Here is a 20,187-nt window from a genome sequence, read left to right on the forward strand (position 1 = left end):
TCTTTTCAGATGATATGCTAAAATTAGAGCCAGTTGTCCAGAAGTCTTCCTCTCCTGTGGTAGTGCAGCCTGAAGCTTCCTTAGAGAGACTGGAGGCAAAGGCCCCTGTATCTGAGCCCCCTGCCACTGTTGAACCAGAGCTTCCCTTCCCCGCCTCGCTGACCGCCCCTGTCAGCCTCCCACTTACAGTGGCCAACAGCAGTGAGCGTCCCCCAGCCAGGGAGTTCACCCCTCCAGCCTCCTCTCCCTCCTCCTCTACTGGGGAGAGCAAAACATCTCTGGCACTGCCTCAGATGCCCAGCACAGAGAAGCCTCTTTCAGAACCCCCACGAACTTTCGCTGCCTCTCCTTCATTGGCTCCCAAGGCCTTGAATGGCCTCGCTGACTCTGGACCTGAGCTTGACGCCGCTGCTCATGAGCCTTCACTTCTTCCTCCAGCTACGCTCCATCCCCAGGCTTCTGCTCCTGCTTACAGAGACGCATCCTCTTCTGAAACCTTGCCCTCTGACGTGAGGCCAGAGGTGCCGATTGCTGCTGCTCTCACCCCTCTGGCACCTGTGGCTGTAGTGCCAGTCACCTTGACCTCAAACCCTATCCCAGCTTTGCCAGTTATGCTCCCCCCTGGCCTTCCGCCTCTAGTGCAGGCCACAACAGAGGCCGATGAGCCGGGCAAGTCCTTAGACACTAAAGACCTCATCCCCAGAGGAGGGACAGAGGCCCAGGGTGGTATTACTGAGAGCAAAACAGAGTCCCAGCAGCAAACACTTACCAGGAAGAGTCCCACTACAGGTAATTTGTTTGATGTGACATTTTTAAAGTGTTCTTTTAAATTGTGGGACTTCAGGTGACAAGCCAATAAGTAGCTTTTTAATGAGCCTTTTACTTTTTTTACCTTGATATTGAGATTAAATGGCTCTGTAATGATGTTCTAGGATGGTATATGCTCGTCCACACAGCACACAATGCAGATAATCTCTCATCAGACACTTTTCTAACAGTCGATCCCCAGGAAGTCACAGTCAGGGTTAGCATTCATCCAGAACATCTTTTTTTTTTTAGTTGTCTGATTTTAACGATGAATATTGCTTTTAAATCTGTTTTGGTTTGGTTGTTGGCTGACTTTGGCTGATTGCATGTACCTGAAATTCTGTTCCCCTGCAGTTAATCAGACTTCTTCTGCTATACCAAAGACCTGGAGAAAACCAAATGAAGGGATGTTTGCTGGAGACGCACCTCAAAAGGAGGATGAGGTCAGGAAAGAGGCCCTCTGTTATTGTTTCAGGCTAAGGAGGTGGCAGAAAGCACAAACATTTAAGCTCTGCAGAGTAGCTTATTTCTTCACCTGTTGGCATAAAATGCCTTTTTTTTTTCTTTTTTTTTTTTGGTCTTGTTGAATAGAAAAGAAATCGTCCATTTTAAAATGGTTGTCGTTTTGTTTTGTAACAAAACATAAATTGTCAAAGGAGTACGACAGAGCGACTGAAAGAGAGGAGGAAAAGCACAATATGGGCAATAGTTCAAGTGGAAAATGTTTCCACATGTGCGGTGAGGAAGGCAGACATAAATGACTAAGGGGAGGCGTTATCGTTCAACAGAGACAGCGAGGAGTTATCCATCATCTTCCCTGCTCTCCAAGCCCACTATGTGTACAATCAGCTCTGTTCCGCTCTTGTTTATCCTCCTTTATTGTGTTGCTCAAGGCCTGTTCCTGTATGAGAGTTCTCACACCACCAAGCAGCGGCCGACAAACAAATGGCTTTGTTTGGTGTCTTTTGAACGAGCTCTATAAGTCTGCTTTAAGATTTTTAACACAAGTCAAAATATACATAGTCAGCCACAGGCTACGGGCTTAAATTATGAATGGATTCAATTCAGCGCCTGTGTTGAGACTCAGCATGTCTAATAGTAAATGCTGCTATGAGGTTCATAAGCAGAGAGAAAAGATTTAAGAATGAATTAATTCATGTAGTTTATTTTTTGATAGAAACACAACACGTACAAACACAGACACATGGAGACGGAAAAGGAAAAGTGTGTGAGGGAATGCAGCTCAATCTTACATATAAAATTCCTAATAAAGTCATTGCAAGGTGCTTAAAGAGAGAAAAACCGAACAAAATTCCCTTTGAGAAAACCTTTAGATTGATTTGAATCCTTGGGAAAATCCCCACACCTTCAGGAGCTTTAATTTACTTTTATACAATCTGAGACATCTCTTTGAAGTTCACTCAGAGCATAATGTCCATGAGCCACTCAGTGGAAGTGTGGCAGCATCCTTCCACCTTAGCATGGCTGCATAACTGGCCAAAAGAGAGACGAAGGACAGCCTAATGTCATTTACTCTCCTTTTGTGCCACATGATCCCTGTACATGACCCAAACATACTAAACAAGCACTGATTAATGCTGAAGTCGACCGTTGAATCCCATTCAAAATGTGACGGCTGTAATTTGACGGATGTTGCAATCATCCTGCTGGATGAGTAAGGAGAAATTCATCCTGACTGGGCTTTACTCGGCTTTTCAAATCATCATTAAATGACTGCAGGGACAGCAGTGAGAACAATAATACCTTGTTAGGCCTTTGCACTCTGTACCAGCTGTGATTACCACTGCTACTTGAAGCTCATCGCACGTCCATGCTGTTCTCCTTGTGTTCATATGTAATAGATTCAGTTTATAATTCAGTCTCTTTTAATTGTATTTGCATTCTTGATGCTCAAGTATTAGTTTGTTAGGAGACTCAGAGTTTCTCATAAGTGAATCTTACCTCCACGCAGGACGAGCCCAAGACGGAGGATCAGCCTGCCAGAGACCAGGCCCTGCCGTCAGCTCCTCCACGCTGCAGCCCGGTGCCCCTCCCGTCAGTCTTCACCGCCACTGCTGCTTCAGCGCCTGCTCCCGCCAGCAGCCCCGAGGCTGACGGAAAGCCCTCCGCTCCAGAGGAAAACGGTGAAGCGGAGTCGGAGCCCATGAGAAACGGAGCCGGTCACACCTCGGAGACGGAGAGCAGCGACAGTGGAGCTACCCCCGGAGACAAGGAGAGCTCCACGGGGGCTCCACAGGACATGGAAGGTTAGAAGGACCTCTGTCTTAGGAAAACTGATTTCAGAACTGATTCAACATAACTGTACTTAAAGCTCAGTGGCATACAAATTTTAGACAGAAAAGTCTTTACCTTTTGGATAAAGTGTGTAAATTCATCACTGAAGCTTCAGTTGTTTTGAGTCCTGTCTTAATTTTATTGTCAATTAGCCTTTTTTCTAATTAGCTTTTCTTTTTTTTTTTTTCTCAAATCCTGCTTGGTGGTCCAGATCTGGCTGAGTCCAGTGGGAAGCGTCAGTATGACAGAGACTTCCTGTTGGGCTTCCAGTTCATGTCTGCGTGCGTACAGAAACCGGAGGGGCTCCCGCCGATCAGTGATGTGGTGCTGGACAAGGTTAGTTACAGACAGCCTGCAGTGTTCGTGGACCTTTAGACAAAAAGATCATCGTACATATTTGAAAGGCCTGACAGTAAAAGAACATGTTAATATATGATCAATGGCTGTTTCCTTCAGTAGCTGCCTTGAGTGGCCACTGAAATGGAAGAATGGATTCTCTGGATCCGTTATCCAGGGTGCAGATAACACACGTTTTCATTATCAGTTAATCTACTCGAAGACAAGATTTTTCCTTATCAATGAAATCTTTTCACCTGTAAGTCAGAAGTGTTAAAGCATGTTGTATTTTCTGAGCATTTAAACGAGCCAATTTCTCTATTTACGCATCCAAAATGACTTGAAATCTCGTTTTTTTTTTTATCAGAATCGTTGCAGTCTGATTTCCTCCTGATGGACGGATCCTTTCAACTGCACATTTTTCCATTTTGGCTGCAATGCTTCACTTCAACAATTTTCCTGTTTTGATTGGAACACAAGCAGCTAATGGGTTAATCATCAGCTGTCTATGAAGCTTTAGTCATGTTAACTGTCTGCTGTTAAGCACAAATGTTACTCCCCGTGGTTTCATCGTTTTGAATTTGGCTGTTGGTACTTAATCTAAAACCTAAATTAATTTACAGTGTTTGTTGGCCAAAGGAGAAATGAGAAAACTGTATATCATACTCTGGGCTATTGTGATAGGCACAACGAATGATCATTTCTGAAGATGAATCTTTCATAAAGTTTGGATTATTGAATGATAAACGTAACTATGTTGCAGATTTAGCTTTAATAATTGGCTAAATGAAACCACACAGCAACATTTAACGGTGGACATCACTTGACTTTGTTTTATTGGCCGGATCAGAGCTTCACCACTTCGATTTGTTCCTTGGATCCACACATATGTAGGGTGGAGCGTATAGCCTGCTGAAATGCTGTTTTGATTAAAATCACATTGCTGTTATGTCACCCTTGGCAGTCTTAGTAGTTTTGTGCCCCTCCCCCACCTCTTTAAAACGACTAACCAGCCCGGTGAACGGTTGATTGGTACAGTCCTGAAGTCTCGTTTTCTCTGTGGGAGAAAGTGAAGTCTCTCTGGGAAAGAGTCGAGAGGAAGTCAAGGACAGCTGAACGACAAAGAGCTGGATTTGTTCTCCCCTCCTCCCCCACAACTATCCGTCTCTGTCCTGCGTTCCTTTCTTCTGTTCTTCCCCTCCACATCTGTTTCTGACTTTTCTCTCCAAGCGGCGCCTCAGAACAATCGGCATAATTTACTACCAGTTCATTAGAAATGCATAAACCAAAAGGCGATAATGTAGTGTGCCTGTCATTTACGGCGGGTCACCTTTAGAGGACCACTGGCTTAGAGATTCGCTCACGCACTCTCTCTCACGCACTCTTACATACATTATGCTGACTCCTTTGGCCCTGTTTCCAGTGTTAGAAGGGGATCACTGCTCCCCCTGCTGTTCAGCTCATCCTCTTAGCGTGCGTATGTTGTGTGTCACACAGATGAACCAAAACAAGTTGCCGTCTCGAGCGGTGGATTCCAGGGTGATTTCCAGAGGACCTGATTTCACACCTGCTTTTGCAGATTTTGGAAGGCAGATGACCGGAGGACGAGGCGCTGCAGTGAGTAACACATGGACTCACACTCTGAACAACCCGACACACTCATTCATAAAATCACACACTCGCTTGTTTTTACTCCAATGTAATATTTATTTAGGTGTTGTTAGAATTAACCTTTGTTCTGTCGTGTGCAGTGTATTTGCTCTCATATTTGTCCTATTGGGAAAAGCTGATTTAATATTTCATCTTTTTAGCCAAACCTTCTGTCTTGTTGCTATAGCAACTAAAACAACAAGAAAAATTCAGCTTCCTGGTGCGCTTGATATTAAAGTTTAATTATTTTCTTACAAGTAGTGTGAGCTTACTGTCCTTGGGGAAAAACTGACCCTTTTTTTTTTTTTTTTTTTAAACTGTCTCACAGCTCATGAACATAGGGGCACGCCGGCCGCCGCCCAGGAAGATCATCATGAACGTGTCGGTGAACGATGATATTCAGCTGACAAAGTCCGAGAACGCCTGGAAACCCGGCTTGAAGAGGGAAGGCCCCGCGGAGGATCCAGAGATGCAGAAAACACAGGCAGGAACAGAAATCCACGCATGCAGCAAAGATTAACAAAAAAAAGCTACTTGAGTGTTTGGATTGATCCAGAAAAATCTCCAAAGAGCGTGACTGACTGATGAATACGGTGATTGAGTACCTGTTCTGATTGATTCCCCACAGGAGCTCTTCAGGAAGGTACGAAGCATCCTGAACAAGCTGACGCCTCAGAAGTTCAACCAGCTGATGAAGCAGGTGACAGATCTGACCATCGACACAGAGGAGCGGCTCAAAGGGGTCATCGACCTGGTCTTTGAGAAGGCCATCGATGAGCCCAGCTTCTCTGTGGCTTATGGAAACATGTGCCGCTGCCTCGCCACGGTAAGCCAGCCGCTGTGCTGATCCAAATGGATCAAGTGGGAAGATTTCAGGACAGAGATGCAGACGTAGGCTTGTGTATCTGTTGGTTTAAATTTTCCATGGGTTAGGGTTAGGTTTCATTCTTCATCACTTACAAGAAACGAATGTGTTGACTAAATGAAATAATCGAAGAGACGGAGGATTACAGAAATAAGTCTGCATGTGACCACAGGCTTACATCTTCTATTTTACACTCTTTTACGTATCCTGTTCCTATCCAGCTCAAAGTGCAAATGACAGACAAACCCAACAGTACAGTGAACTTTCGCAAGCTGCTGCTAAATCGCTGCCAGAAGGAGTTTGAGAAAGACAAAGTGGACGATGTGGTGTTTGAGAGGAAGCAGAAAGAGCTGGACTCTGCTGCATCGGTTTGTAGTCTCTGAATTACTTGTATTTCGTGCCGCTGTATTTTTTTTTTATCACACAAAAAGAATGAATATCTTTGGCAGGTGTTTCTTTTTCTTTGTACATCCTCAATATTTGCTCTCTGTCTTCAGTCGACTGAGCGTGAGCGGCTTCAAGAGGAGCTGGAGGAAGCCAAGGACAAGGCCCGACGGCGTTCCATCGGCAACATCAAGTTCATCGGCGAGCTCTTTAAGCTCAAGATGTTGACGGAGGCCATCATGCACGACTGCGTGGTCAAGCTGCTGAAGAATCACGATGAAGAGTCTTTGGAATGCCTGTGCAGGCTGCTCACCACCATCGGCAAAGACCTCGACTTTGAGAAAGCCAAGGTGAGCCGCAGAGGAGAGCTGGTGAAGGAGCAGCGCCTAATACAAGCAGTGTTTGCTCCTGGAGAAACAGCGGTATGTTCAGAGAAATGGACTGACTTGGCATTTTTGTGCAGAGTTAAATGGGGAGCTGGGTACGAAGCGACACTTCAGAGGTTTTTAGCCGAGCGCCGTCTAAAAGGAACAGAACACCAGAATCTCTAAAGCTCAGCCAGCCAGCCCTGTTGTGTCTTGTAGGCATAATTTGGACTGAAGGAAAAAAAAAAGAGGGTACACACAAGGTGTAAAAACCACACATTGACACATTTTATGTGTGGGCTATTTCTTAACTGGAAAAAGCATTTTCCAGCAGATGTGAAGCCTAAGAGTTGGTGATAGTCATGTGTTTTGTTTATCTTTGAGCAGAGCTAGGTTTTCTGTATCCCTCTGTTTATAGTCTGTATACTTGGCAAACTATCCGTGTATTTCAAGTGTATTTCCACAAATATGAACTCATTACATGTTGTAGACGTGACTGTAATTGCAGTAATTTTATGTTTATATTAGTTTGAACATGGGAGCGCTAACAGTCACTACGGCTGGTTGTGTCCAGCTGCACTGACTCAAGATTAAACCTTATTTCTGCTTTCGGTTAAACCTTAAAAAAACACTCAGATTCAGAAATTAAACTTTTTTAAATTTTATATTTATGCCACAAGTGCCTTTATCAGTATGTCTGTGCTAATGTGAACATGGACAAACTATTTGGCACAGGTTGGATACTCTGATCTACAGAAACACACTTTTAGAGACATGAAAGGGCTGGTTCTGGAGGGCTTTGATCCCACACTGAATGAGCTGCATTCAGTTCCACAGGCAGCGGTGGTGGTTTATGTAGGTCATGAGGAAACAGGGATATCCCCGCGGTGTCCTCGCTGTATGATGCGCAGCTTTTTTCGGTCTGCCTGTCGACATCAGCGACTCTCAGCTGGACACAACCAGACTCCTCAGGTGATTGGGTTGACCCAAATGCCTTTTCTGCGCTCCATCTGCTGCCCCGTGACGTGGGCTTCATCTTTACCGTTTACCAGTCAATGAAAAAGAAAAGCTGGGGAAGTGCTCCAAAGGAACGTGGTCCTGAATTTTGTGTTTTCATCCTGTTCGGTGTCATTTTCTGAACCGTCGGGTTTAATTGTCGTCTGTTACATTAAATCCTATCGATTCATTTTAGGCTATTTATCTCAAATAGTTCAGATTACCTGAGTAGTAAACTGAGCAGTGATCAGGCGTCAGCATGAAGTAAGGTGTCAGTCCCTGAATCCTGCGGTTTTTCTGAATTTAACACTCTGTCTTCTGTGTCTCTGTTACCAGCCTCGCATGGATCAATATTTCAATCAAATGGAAAAAATTGTCAAGGAGAGGAAGACGTCATCTAGAATACGGTTCATGTTACAGGACATTATAGACCTGAGATTGGTAAGTGTGTGATTCTGATACTGATTTTAATCACCAGATGAAGAGTCCAAAGTTCCCATTCATCTTCAAACAAGTTTTATGCTGCTTATTAACCCACAGAGGTTTGACTCATTGAAGCTCTTGTGTTAATAATCTGCTTAACAGATATCTGTTATGGCTCTCAGTGTTGAACTGCTGCCTCTTATAAAGACCGATGGGAGCACAAACGATATGGTTCATGACTGAGGTGTTGATCGTTTCTTACAGTTGAAACTAACGCTGGTGGTCGTGTGTGTGTGTGTGTGTGTGTGTAAAGGCACAGTTGCCCCTGCAGAGTTAGTGTATAGAAGAAGAATTGATCTCCAAAAGGCATGAAGTTAAAGATGAAACGTTGATGTCAGAATAATATTAGAGTTTTAGATTTTTTGCACAATTTTAGCAAGTAAAAGGAAAACGGTTAAAAGTTGTTCACTTTCTGTTCTTGATTAGCTTGTGTTGGCTCTGGTTTGTTCACACACATCTTAGGAGAGACTAGGTGGTGCACATTTACAGGCTTTATAAACACATTGGACACTCATGGGCATGATAAACCTCATCTTAACAATAAACAGTAGAGGTGGAGGTTAAGTTTCAGGATTTCCAGACAAACGAATCAAAACTCCTGTTTTACGTTAAAAGGTGGAAGATGGAAAGGAAGATGTTGCACTGTTTTACCGTCCAGCAACTGCACAAATATAAGCGTCTCAGAGGAGTCATCAGAAGAACCCATTCCCTACCATGTCAAGTTAAAAGAGCGGAGTAGTTTCCTCTTTAGCTTTAAGCCTTTCGGACATCAGGGCTCGTTTTGTTTGCCTCGTTGTTCCGGGTATGGAGTTTTTGACCAGAGATTCCCAAATATCAACAGGCCACTTGATAGACATTAGATTCCAGAACAGTGAAACATTTCACAAGTGAACATCAGTGGAGTGAAGCGTGGCTGTACGTTTTGAGTTAGTATTTCAAGAGATCGCAGAAAAAGATTTTAAAAAGCTGTCTGTGTTCGTCGTCCACCTTTGTGATGCATCAACGTATCCATAAAGAGCTGTAGACGTGATCAGATTAGGACTAGATAATATGTTCAGTTAGTCAAACCTCAGTTGTACAGATTTAACAAATTCAGACAATTTCCTACTTAAAGAGTTAGAGCTGCTGTACAGTTGCTGCTTCTCGACATTCATCTGAGCCGAACTGACCTTTATCAGGCTCCTCTCACTGCATCTGCTCTTTAAATAATGCCAGCAAACACACTGCTCTCAGATCAGTTTGGGATGTAATTTTGCATCCCTTCCTCTCAAGATTGCCAAGTTTCCTGTAAAGTAACCTGAGCTGTCTAACCACTCATCGTCTCGGGGCTTTAACCTTCCTGAAACCTGACTGGACCAAAGTCACTTATCTTCTATTGACCTATGGAGCGATTTTCATAATGGAAAACCACTGATCAGAAGGAGTAAATCCAGCTGAAGACACCACAAAGAAAAAAGTTTGGGTTTTTTTTGTCAGGACTCTGCAGGAGCTTGAGCCTAGAAGCTGTCCTTTATTTCACGTGGAGGCACTTCCTGTGACCTTCAGAGCTTCAGCCACAGATTAAAACTGTCCTCCTTATGTTGTAATTATCAGTGATATCTTCTATTTGTTTACATTCTGTGTGCTTTACCCTCTCTTCACTTTGGCATTTTGATGGTTTCACATCAGTTCATACACACATCCATCTACACATCATCACTCATCAGTCTTTACCTACATTTAGTGGATGAATTTAAATCCAGCTTTGAGTCTCGGTTGTATATATATCACAACTTATAGGCCATCTTTCTGTATATAGCAAGTTTTAATTGTATTGTCTGTTAAATTAACTTACAAATCAGCATTTTCTGTACATATTACACTGCTGTCTCTGAGGTGTGGTGCTTCATTTATTCATCACTGATTTCATGTGTTGTGATGACACAGACTGACAGTTAAATGGTGTAGATCAAGAAATCAGTTTGAAACTGCTGTGAGATTGGCTTTATAAAGTAATTGTATTACTCTCTATTTTTTTCAGCACAACTGGGTGTCCCGGAGAGCTGACCAAGGCCCAAAAACCATTGAACAGATCCATAAGGAGGCTAAGATTGAAGAGCAGGAAGAGCAGAGAAAAGTGCATCAGCAGCTGCTCTCCAAGGACAGCAAAAGACGGCCAGGTCAGTCCTGCAGTTTAAATCCTCTTTAAGGCTTAGAGTCACATCGGCACAGCTACTGTGACTCAGGAAGCCTGCAAGCATACAGGCAGACTTCCTGCAAACTCCCTATAGCCTGCAGAGATGCTGTTGTGCCCACCAGCGGGCAGGAAGCCCCCTACTCTCTCCCATCTGTCAGCTGACCTATAATATTTCATCATGTACAGCAGAAACTGTGAAAAACGGCTCCCTATCAGCTGATACACTGAAAAATAGCACTGAATTTCTGCTGAAATTATTTTAAAACCGTACATTTCCCACCTGCATGTGGTCCCGCAGATCCCCGAGATCAGAGGGAACAGCGCACGCAGAGAGAGGAGACCTGGAACACTGTGCCCATGACGAAGAACAGCAGGACCATCGACCCAAACAAGATCCCAAAGATCTCCAAGGTGAGGGCTGTGGACACGTAGCGTGCCATCAGCTGGAGGGGTGCCAAAGACGGGGAGTCAGTTTAGTTCAGTGACAGCGGAGTGTTTAAAAACATGACAAAACTCTGATGGGCAGGAGTCTCCGGGTAGGAGACTCACCCTTTATGATCTGTATGAACCTTGCACACAACGCCATATAAGCTCATAATTTTTCTATGCGTCTTTTAACTAGATGACGCTATAAAGCCAGGGAAATGTATATTTAAAGGCAGAGGATCAAGTTGTACTCAGTCACTTTAATAGAAGCCATGATGAGAATAATTATAATGATCTGCACCCTGAAAATAGAGTGAAAGTAATTATTCCCAATGCCGTCCTGTAAACTCGAGGTCAGGATATTTTATAGAACATTGTGCTGTAGTTTTAAATGAGCTGTATGCCCTGACTGCACAGAGATGACAGTGAGTGACCTTCAGAGCTTCAAAAAGAGAGAAACCGCAATTATTGATGTGATGGTCTGCATCTGTGGTTGGTACAAGCAGGTGTGTGTGAGTGTGTGTGTTGTCAGGAACTAAATACAGCAGAAAGACGGTGATTTGCTGCAGCATATTGGAGTCTAATCGTCTGTATAGACTCTGCAGGCTGTTTGGTGTATTACATTGTTAGGTCTGCATTGTAATTTAGGTTAGTGAAGGTGTTTTTCATGTCACGGCAAGTTTGTTTCACCCTCATTAAGTGTTCTTTCACCTCGGTCCCTGACAGCTGCTCGCTCTTCTTCTGGTAGAAAGTTGATGTTAAGTGGAAAAAAACCCACAACAGTTTATTTATCAGTACGATGACTCTTGTGAATCTTCAGAACTGGGCTGTGTACACAAATACTCCTTTTGTCATCTGGTCTGCATTACTGTGTTTTACAGGCACAGTAGTCTATATACACGTCCCCCTGCTGGATGTGTGAAGTACTGCTGTGTGAGAGGAAAAAAGCCACTTCTCAGCTTTCACTATTAGTTAAACCGAAAGGAAAACGAGCTTGGGCGAGTGACCATCAGGATCAGACATGCTCGATTGATCCCAGAGGGGATCTTTGATTCCTTTCCAGTCGTTTTCATTTCCTACTTCATACACATAGATCTGAGTCTGAATCATTTTCAGTGTCTCTTTGGATTTTGTTCATTTGCTGAGTTTTTCTTCTGCTCTCATTTAAAACACAAGTACTCACTCTTGTGATTAAACGATTGTTTAGCCTCAGATGGATGAGAAGATCCAGCTCGGCCCACGGGCTCAAGTGACGTGGGTGAAGGGCAGCAGCGGAGGAGCCAAAGCCAGCGACTCGGGTAAGTCGACGAGTTCAACGACTTGAATCATAATTGCAAAATCAAGATGAGTGAAACTGAGAGAAATGAGGCAGAACACTGGTCACCATACAGCCAGTGGTTTTTACATGAAAGCTAATCATCCAGACTTTATTGTCTCTCTGTCAGCTGTTGGTTTGCCAACTATGAGCTATTTATCAGTTTGATATTATTGAAATTATGGACAATGGGGCAAAAAGTTAGATGGTGTGTTAAGGAGTTTCATAGTAGAACAGGTTCAACATACAGTAACCAATCATTTGCTTTGTTATGGGTTCTTTAAGCGGGGGGGTCGTATGATGTACTTGTTAGTAAGTTCAGCGTCTTACCTTCAGCAGACAGCCATCAGAGCACTTCAGAAAAGTGACTCGTAACGGGCCACCGCAGTCACAATCTAAAACAACCTGAAACATTTCATAGCAGTTCCAGATATTTAGACCTGGTCACTTCTGCCTCAGACAGCAGGACGTCCACGCAGGTGTGTCCTTAAACAGTACTGGTTGCAGCACCATGTGGGAACGTGTCCCACAATAAAGAGTTCGCTTGAACCACTATGAAATTATTGAAGCTTGAGTTGTTAAGGATAGCAAGACTTTTGCTTTTCTGGTGGCCATTTTGAGTTACTTTTAGCTTGAGCTCACCTGTCAGGAAAGCCTCTGATTCTCCAAACGGAGCGCGCTCTGACTGCAGTCTGCTGTCAACAACTGAATGTGAACATCAAACTGGCCATGAGGGAAAGCTGAAAGAAAACCTCCAAGACGGAAATAATTTTCATTTAAAAACTGAACTGCTGACACTTAAAACTCATGAACATATGAGGATGTTCATATCTAAAAATCTGTGATTATTTCCCTTCATGGTTATTTCTTCTTTTATCCCCATAACAGAACTCTCTCGGACAGCTGGCCTGAACCGTTACTCTGCACTGCAGTCCACACCCTCACCTCAACCCTCCACAACACCGCCACAGAACCCAGACTATGACTCCAGGAGAACTCTGGGAAGGTGAAGCACAAAGCCAGCCCCCTTTAGCTCCGCCTGATTAGCGCATGTCTTAGATTGGCAGAGATTCTCCTGAACGGAGACAATCCCAATTGACTTTTTTGCTTCTCTTGCGCCTCTCAGCAGTCGTAGCAACACAGTCAGAGAACGCAGCGAGAAGCCACTGATCGCGGCGCCGCCGTCGTCCAGGCCCAGCCCGTTCATTAGGGGAGGCAGTTCGAAAGAGCTGCTGGAGAGTCAAAACCCAGAGGAGCCGCGAAGAGAACGGGAGCGAGAGGTAGCCGAACCTCGGAGACCAAGCATCACGGAGGAGAAAACTGAGCCGGAGCGCAGCAGAGTCAGAGAGCCAGGTGGGAATGCTGCAAATGACCCGTTCAGTCGGTTTCTGGGGTGGACATGACAATCACAGTCTGTGATTCTCTGTTGTTGTTTTGGGGATTTTTTTTTTAAATTAATTTCTTAAGATGCTGAATTGTGTCGCTTGTCTGTATGTTACCAGTAAAACCTGAGCCCGTGGTCCAGATCGTGGACAGACCCGCTCTGTCTGAGGAGGAGATTGAGAGGAAATCCAAGGCCATTATTGACGAGTTCCTGCACATAAATGATTATAAGGTACAGACACTCAAGAAGATGAGGAGCAGGTGGAGCCCGATTTCAGTGATGATTAATGCACACGAGGCTGCTGATTACAGCAAAATTACGATCATTTGTTCTGCAGATTTAGCTTTTTTACTTTCTGCAATATGCATACGTTAAAGCAGTTATAGATTCTTAGTTTAAATGAATAACTTAGCAGTTATTTATTTGAAGAATTGTCTAAATGGGGTCTGTTTCTTTAAGATGTGTTTTTAGGAACGTTTTAATTACTGTTCAACTCAAATGAGTTCAGATGCAGGTGCTAAATTTTCAGAAGATTGCGAGTTCTGATCATACCTCTTTGCTTCCTGCAGGAAGCTATCCAGTGTGTGGACGAGCTGGACTTGGGCTCTCAGCTGCACATCTTTGTGCGCGTCGGGGTGGAGTCAACCCTGGAGCGCAGCCAGATCACACGGGACCACATGGGCCAGCTCCTCTTCCAGCTGGTGCAGCAGGGAATCCTGCCCAAACCCCAGTTTTACAAAGGGTCAGTTCACCTGCTGAAAGAGTCTCTGAGATGTCTGCCTTTAAACTGTGTGTTTCTGTAGAGTGAGGATAGTTCATGGAAATGTTACAGTAACAAACCAAAATACAGAGACATTTGTTGCATGTGGAGAAAACTGTGTTTCTTTGAGCAATTGGATCTAAAATACTGCTAGATTTATGGTCCTTTTCCCAAAAACAAGTTGGCGTTAAGATATTTTTCCAGAAAGGGTGGTTTTGTTTCGAAATGCAGTTGAATGAGATGAAGAATTAAACAAAACTCTCTTCAGTCCCATTTCTGAAGAAATGTTCTGTGTATCCCACAGTCTTGTAAAGTAAACCATGTGCTCGGTTGTGCCTCTACACAGTTAACTTTTGGCTTCCCAATGTGTTTACCTTATCCACATGTATTAAAAACTTCCACAGACTTTAAAATGTGACAAAGAAGGAAGCTATTGTTCAGAAATGAGACATTTGAACCCTGAGGTTGCATTTCTCACCACCGCTGCCTCCTCGTGTTTTCTCAGGTTTGCAGACACGTTGGAGCTGGCGGACGACATGGCCATCGACATTCCCCACATCTGGCTGTACCTGGGCGAGCTGCTCGGGCCTGTGCTGAAGGAGGGGGGCTTCTCTATGAGAGAGCTCTTTAGGTACTGAGATATGTGTTAAAGAGGGTTGTATTTTTGCTGGAAAAACTATCAATCTGTGACCAGTTGTTTTGTAAAAGCTCCAATCAAACAGTTTCTGCTGTTTTTTAAAACAACTTTCCACCGTCTGCGTCCTCGTTCCTATTTAAGGCTAAATTCTCTTCAGTCTAACGTACACACAATCATTCAAAGCATCTGTTTCTTCTGTTCGTTCAGTGAATTGAGCAAACCTTTGCTTCCTGTTGGAAGAGCTGGGATCTTAATCTCTGAAATACTGCACATACTATGCAAGCAAATGGTAAGCAGCACTTTTATCTTCAGGGTACTTTTATGTTGACCACCTTCATTATAAAGCCAGCAGAGTATAATGACTATAGTAATTAATGACTATCGATATATAAGGAATGTTTTTCCCTGTCGGTGCACTGCTTTGGAATAGAATAGTAATTATTGGCTTTTAGTGCAAATAAAATAACATTGTGTCACATTGTTGTACATCTGTATGTCTACTCTTAGTAAAGTTAAACCTGGGTGAAAACGAGTTGATGTGATGTTGTTGTTATCACAGAGCCATAGGACTTTGGGTTGTTTGTGGAGGGAATCTGGCATCAGTTGGACCGACATTTTACCCGAGGGGGAGGATGTCCAGGCTTTCATCTCACAGCAGGTAAAGGCCTCGACTCAAATCAGGAAAAGTCTGAGTTCAGTCCATCAACTGCGTGTTCACTTTGTAACATCTTCATTGTTCTTCTTCTCCACCTTTTTCCATGTATTTGTGACATCGGGCCGCTCCCCTCCTGTCTCTACACAAACAGAAACTCCAGTTCCTTCAGTCGGACGGCTCCACTCCTGAGGCAGCTGAATCCAAAAGAATCTTGTCTCCTGAGGAGCTGAGCCAGCAGCTAGAGAGACTCCTCCTGGAGGACATGGCCAGTGACGAGCAGATCTTTGACTGGGTCGAGGTACGAGCACCAACATTTGTCCGAGGGGAAACATTAAAGTTATCATTTAGATTTTGTCTACTTTTGGATTAATTTGCTCAGTAAATTCAGTATCATTAAGAGTAAGGGTTTAACTCAAATCCACACTGTGATCCTGTAGTGTAAGCTATCCCAGTATTGGTCAGGTTTTGTGTGTTTGACATCAGCTTATCACAGGTGGGTGTCCTCTAATACTAGAGCTGGTGGTTTGAACCCCACACTTACTGCTGGTGGTCAGGCCTGCACCTTGCATAGATGCCATAAGTGTGTGTGTGTGTGTGTGTGTGTGTGTGTGTGTGTGTGTGTGTGTGTGTGTGTGTGTGTGTGTGTGTGTGAATATAATAACAAAGCACTTTAGATAAAAGCACTACATATTGCGGTGCAGCTGCCACTTTACTACTTCACCCACCATCAGTCATGTCAGGTGGAGGCTCAAACACTGCAAAGTCAGTTAATACTTGTACTGAGTGTCGGATCCTTCGTGGACAGCTAGTTGTCATGTGACATGATGGATAACAAAGGACTGTACAAGTCTGTTGTGTTTGGTCAGAGGACTTTTTCCCAAAACAATACATGGTGCAGATGAAAGCAGTTTTAAACATTTGTCCTGTTGTAAACATAGTTGAGGATGGATGAGGTTTTAAGCCTCTGAGCCCAAAAGTGCTGCTGGTTTTAGAGTTGGCTCCTTCCAACATGTTGAGGTTTTGTTCAGATCGTTTTCTTGTTTGTCGGAAGCGTCGCTCCTAAGCTGAGACATTTTAAACCATTGTGCTCCTTTTCCCAGGCGAACCTCGATGAGTCTCAGATGAGCTCATCTCCCTTCCTGAGGGCTTTGATGACGGCTGTGTGTAAGGCAGCAGTGAAAGGTAAGCACTCCACCACCTGGAGGAGGCACTCCTCTGTTCTCGTATAGCACCGCTGATTGCAAAATTTGCGCCCTGCCAAACTCGGAGCAGAGCAGCTCAGCATGTCCTCACTCTTCCTCCTGCTTTACTCAACAGATGATAACACCAGCTGTCGAGTGGACACGGCCATCATCCAGAGGAGATTGCCAGTATTACTCAAGTACCTTAACTCAGACACTGAGCGACAGCTGCAAGCACTTTATGCACTTCAGGCGCTGATCGTTGCCCTCGATCAGCCTCCGAGTAAGTGCCACCACAGAGCTAAACTTACAGCCAGTTACGTGTGTTTTAGCATGATTCTGATGATCTAACCACAAGCTCCATTTAGAAGTTGTTTTGAAGCCACTGATTAGCAAAGGAGGTTTTCTGTTTATCGTCCTGAAATTGCATGTTTGTTCCATGTTGTTGCAAATGAGTTTACATTTTGATTATTTGGGAGCTATTATCCATTTAGAGTTTATTTTGATAAATTGTGAATCCTGAATTGCTGTTTACAGCATCAAGAATTAAAATGGCACTTGACATTATTTGAAGTTTAAGAGGAGGAGAAACGGGATGATTCATACTCTTTTTCACAACGATTCCAGTCCAGTTCTTTATGAATAAGAATTACAGACTATTTTTTTTTTTAAATAATTTTCAGGAACTAAATGTAATCAGGTTCATATATTTGGATGTCATTTTATCTCTGTGGATTTGAAATGATGATTGAAGAGTAGACTTTTAGTTTTAATATAAGAAGCTGAAAATACTCTAAACCGAAGAGAGAAGTGAGGGTCAAAAAGACCCAAAGAAGCAGCATCAGCTGCAGTAAAATCCTGTAAAGCCTCAAAAGGGAAGAATCTCAGACTTTCACGGGTTTCAGGTAATTAAAGGTTTGTATTAAAAGAAAATCTTATAATAATAGTGAAAGTCTGTCAAATTACTTTTCGAGTCTGTGAATATTTATTGAAAAATATATATAAGTCAAAAACTTAATAGTTGATCCAAGAGTCATGACAGTTGTTGTCTGTGTGATCTTTTCCACTGGCTGCAGGTCATTCAGAAAGCTGAAAGAGCCACAGTTCCTCACATGCACCACATTTTGCACAGGATGTGCCATCACTGCAGAGTTGGAACGACCTTTGTTGTTTGGTTTTTTAATTAATTTGCCTTTTCTGACCATCATGAGCACAAAAGGTATTCCATTGTGCCTGGTCAAAAGTTACTGATTTAATTTAGCCTCATATCAAACCAACAGTAGTTTCTGGTTTAATGACCCATTCAGAACTAATGCAGCATGATTTCAGAACCAGAGAAAATAATCAGAATATTTAACCTCTGGTCTGAATGCATTTTAGACATTTTTGATTTTCTTTGTGTTTACGACATGAAAGTTTAAGCGAGTTTGCTCTTAATATAATGAACACATTTAATCGTTGCATCATGCAGTTCTTACATTAATCTGATTTATTTCCACTTTGACAGAAAAGTGGCTCCTTGAGCTCAACACGTTAAAGCTCCATAACAAAGTGATCGAGGCTTCGTTTGGGAGGGGTTCTGTTTTGCAGCATCAATGAATTTCACCTTCTGGTGTTAAATGTCTTGTGATGGGAACATGTGAGGTGACGGCTGTGCTTTTGCTCTCTGGCAGACCTTCTCCGGATGTTCTTTGACTGTCTGTATGACGAGGACGTCATCTCGGAGGACGCTTTCTACAAGTGGGAGACGAGCAAAGACCCTGCCGAGCAGCTGGGGAAGGGTGTGGCCCTCAAGTCCGTCACGGCCTTCTTCACCTGGCTGCGGGAGGCGGAGGAGGAGTCGGAGGATAATTGACGAGGGAGACACCCGGGACTCGACGTAGTAGAACTGCATCCTTAACAGCAGAGCAAACTTTCAAAATGGCTGCGCAGACAGGACGACATGTTTACGGCTGGAATTTTTTTCTGCGGTACGGTTCTGAAACATGCCGCCATTTTGAGTTTGGATTCCAACGGTGGAAGCACTAAATACCTGTATCATACATAGAAAATATTTTTGTTTTAAATTTTAACTTACTTTTCTTTTGTTACTTTTTAAGAAGAGACTTAAAAGATACATAGGTTCTGGACTCTTTAATTTATTATTTTTTTAAGGACTGCAAATATGAAAGTTATTTAACATTTGCAGATGCTCACAAGGAGAACATGACAGAAGTAACAATATAATTAATGATAATAACAAAATAATTGTGAGATGAATATCCTCCCTGGATTTCACGCTGTTTGGTTGAAAACAGGGTAAAAACAAAATTATTTTGGGATGAAGGGGAAGCAGAGATAAAAGAGAAAAAAGAAAAAAAAAGAGTTAATAAAAAGGAACTATAACGCTTTTTCCAGGTCAGAGGTTATCTTGTAATAACCAGGAAGTGTTTCCCTCAGCCTTGACTTGCCCTGCGTTGATATGAACATGCACCTCATGAGAGGTAGTAGTACGCATCCAAGAAGCAAATCAGAACTGTAACATAAAGCAGACGAACAAACCCGGAAATGAGCAAAAGTGCAACTTTAAAAGCAAACGGCCAGGGTCGCTGCACATGAGATGCTTGTAATACTTAAGACCTACAGAGCAGATTAAAGCTTGTAAATACATTAAAGACAAAAAATGTATTTAAAAAAAAAGGTGCAGATTCTCATTACTTCTTCTTTTGACTGTTGGAAATGTGGCCTGCCGGGTTCGTTTAGTTGTGTCTGCTTGATGTGTGGTGGGTGAAATGCTGTTTCAGTGCTGTTTGGACCGAGAAGAGCCGTTTGACCTGAGCTGGAGGGGCAACCGGAGCAGCTGAAGGCTCTAATTTGACCCGCTGAACCACTCGAGCATCAGTGATCACAATGAATCACCCCGCAATTGTTGCAGCACTTTTTGATTCATCATCTTAATTCTAGGTGCTAAAAAAAGAAAGCAACTGGACCAAAAAGAAGTACAGTTACTTTCCTTTGACACAGTTTTAAGCACTTCTTTTTCTGCTTGTATGTAATCTATACAGTCATATCACCATGTCTGAGCAGTCATGTGTAAATATTTGTCTTTAAAACTACAAGAACTTTACACCTCTGTTGTCGCCTTTAATAGATCACATGTATTTACTGGTAAATGCTTTGATTACTGGCTCAAAAGTGGCTGGTTTTCATTGGATTCTGCATCTGAATTGTTAGATTTTTCAGCTTTTTGAACCCACTAATTGGCTAAAACAGTCGGAAGAAGTTTTTGCTCAGGGAACATTTTATAGACTAAAGGAGCAATCAAGTTGATGATCAAGAGACCAATCTATGATTGAATTAGTAGTTATTTAAGAGCGGAGGAGGTGTTCAAAGCTAAAAATGATGCATCATTGTGAATAAGCGGACCTTAGTTATTTCCCATGGTTTCTTTCATGCTTATGTTTTTTTGTTTTGTTTTTTTAAATGGTTAACT

The 20,187-nt window shown here is 43.1% G+C and overlaps 1 protein-coding gene across 11 annotated transcripts in view; it reads left to right on the forward strand.

Annotated features, from left to right (window-relative positions):
- Positions 1-19,394, forward strand: part of eif4g3a (eukaryotic translation initiation factor 4 gamma, 3a) — a 48,702-nt gene extending 29,308 nt beyond the window's left edge. For 6 of the 11 annotated variants that reach the window (XM_072381617.1, XM_072381618.1, XM_072381620.1 and 3 more), the window contains 24 exons: positions 10-789; positions 1,162-1,250; positions 2,780-3,074; positions 3,314-3,438; positions 4,936-5,055; positions 5,417-5,572; positions 5,717-5,914; positions 6,175-6,321; positions 6,451-6,687; positions 8,035-8,139; positions 10,202-10,340; positions 10,656-10,768; positions 11,991-12,081; positions 12,987-13,104; positions 13,225-13,451; positions 13,601-13,713; positions 14,052-14,224; positions 14,748-14,873; positions 15,087-15,168; positions 15,439-15,537; positions 15,686-15,832; positions 16,635-16,716; positions 16,852-16,998; positions 18,389-19,394. In XM_072381617.1, coding sequence (XP_072237718.1) covers positions 10-789; positions 1,162-1,250; positions 2,780-3,074; positions 3,314-3,438; positions 4,936-5,055; positions 5,417-5,572; positions 5,717-5,914; positions 6,175-6,321; positions 6,451-6,687; positions 8,035-8,139; positions 10,202-10,340; positions 10,656-10,768; positions 11,991-12,081; positions 12,987-13,104; positions 13,225-13,451; positions 13,601-13,713; positions 14,052-14,224; positions 14,748-14,873; positions 15,087-15,168; positions 15,439-15,537; positions 15,686-15,832; positions 16,635-16,716; positions 16,852-16,998; positions 18,389-18,570 — 4,091 coding nt within the window. In that variant the 3' untranslated portion in view covers positions 18,571-19,394. The remainder of the gene's footprint in view (positions 1-9; positions 790-1,161; positions 1,251-2,779; positions 3,075-3,313; positions 3,439-4,935; positions 5,056-5,416; positions 5,573-5,716; positions 5,915-6,174; positions 6,322-6,450; positions 6,688-8,034; positions 8,140-10,201; positions 10,341-10,655; positions 10,769-11,990; positions 12,082-12,986; positions 13,105-13,224; positions 13,452-13,600; positions 13,714-14,051; positions 14,225-14,747; positions 14,874-15,086; positions 15,169-15,438; positions 15,538-15,685; positions 15,833-16,634; positions 16,717-16,851; positions 16,999-18,388) is intronic. The other 5 variants (XM_072381619.1, XM_072381625.1, XM_072381624.1 and 2 more) reach the window with 1 other exon arrangement.
- Positions 19,395-20,187: the final 793 nt, after the last annotated feature.

The sequence above is a fragment of the Leuresthes tenuis genome, unplaced genomic scaffold, assembly GCF_036924035.1.
Source record: "Leuresthes tenuis unplaced genomic scaffold, fLeuTen1.0.hap1 SCAF_3, whole genome shotgun sequence".
Classification (NCBI taxonomy): domain Eukaryota; kingdom Metazoa; phylum Chordata; class Actinopteri; order Atheriniformes; family Atherinopsidae; genus Leuresthes; species Leuresthes tenuis.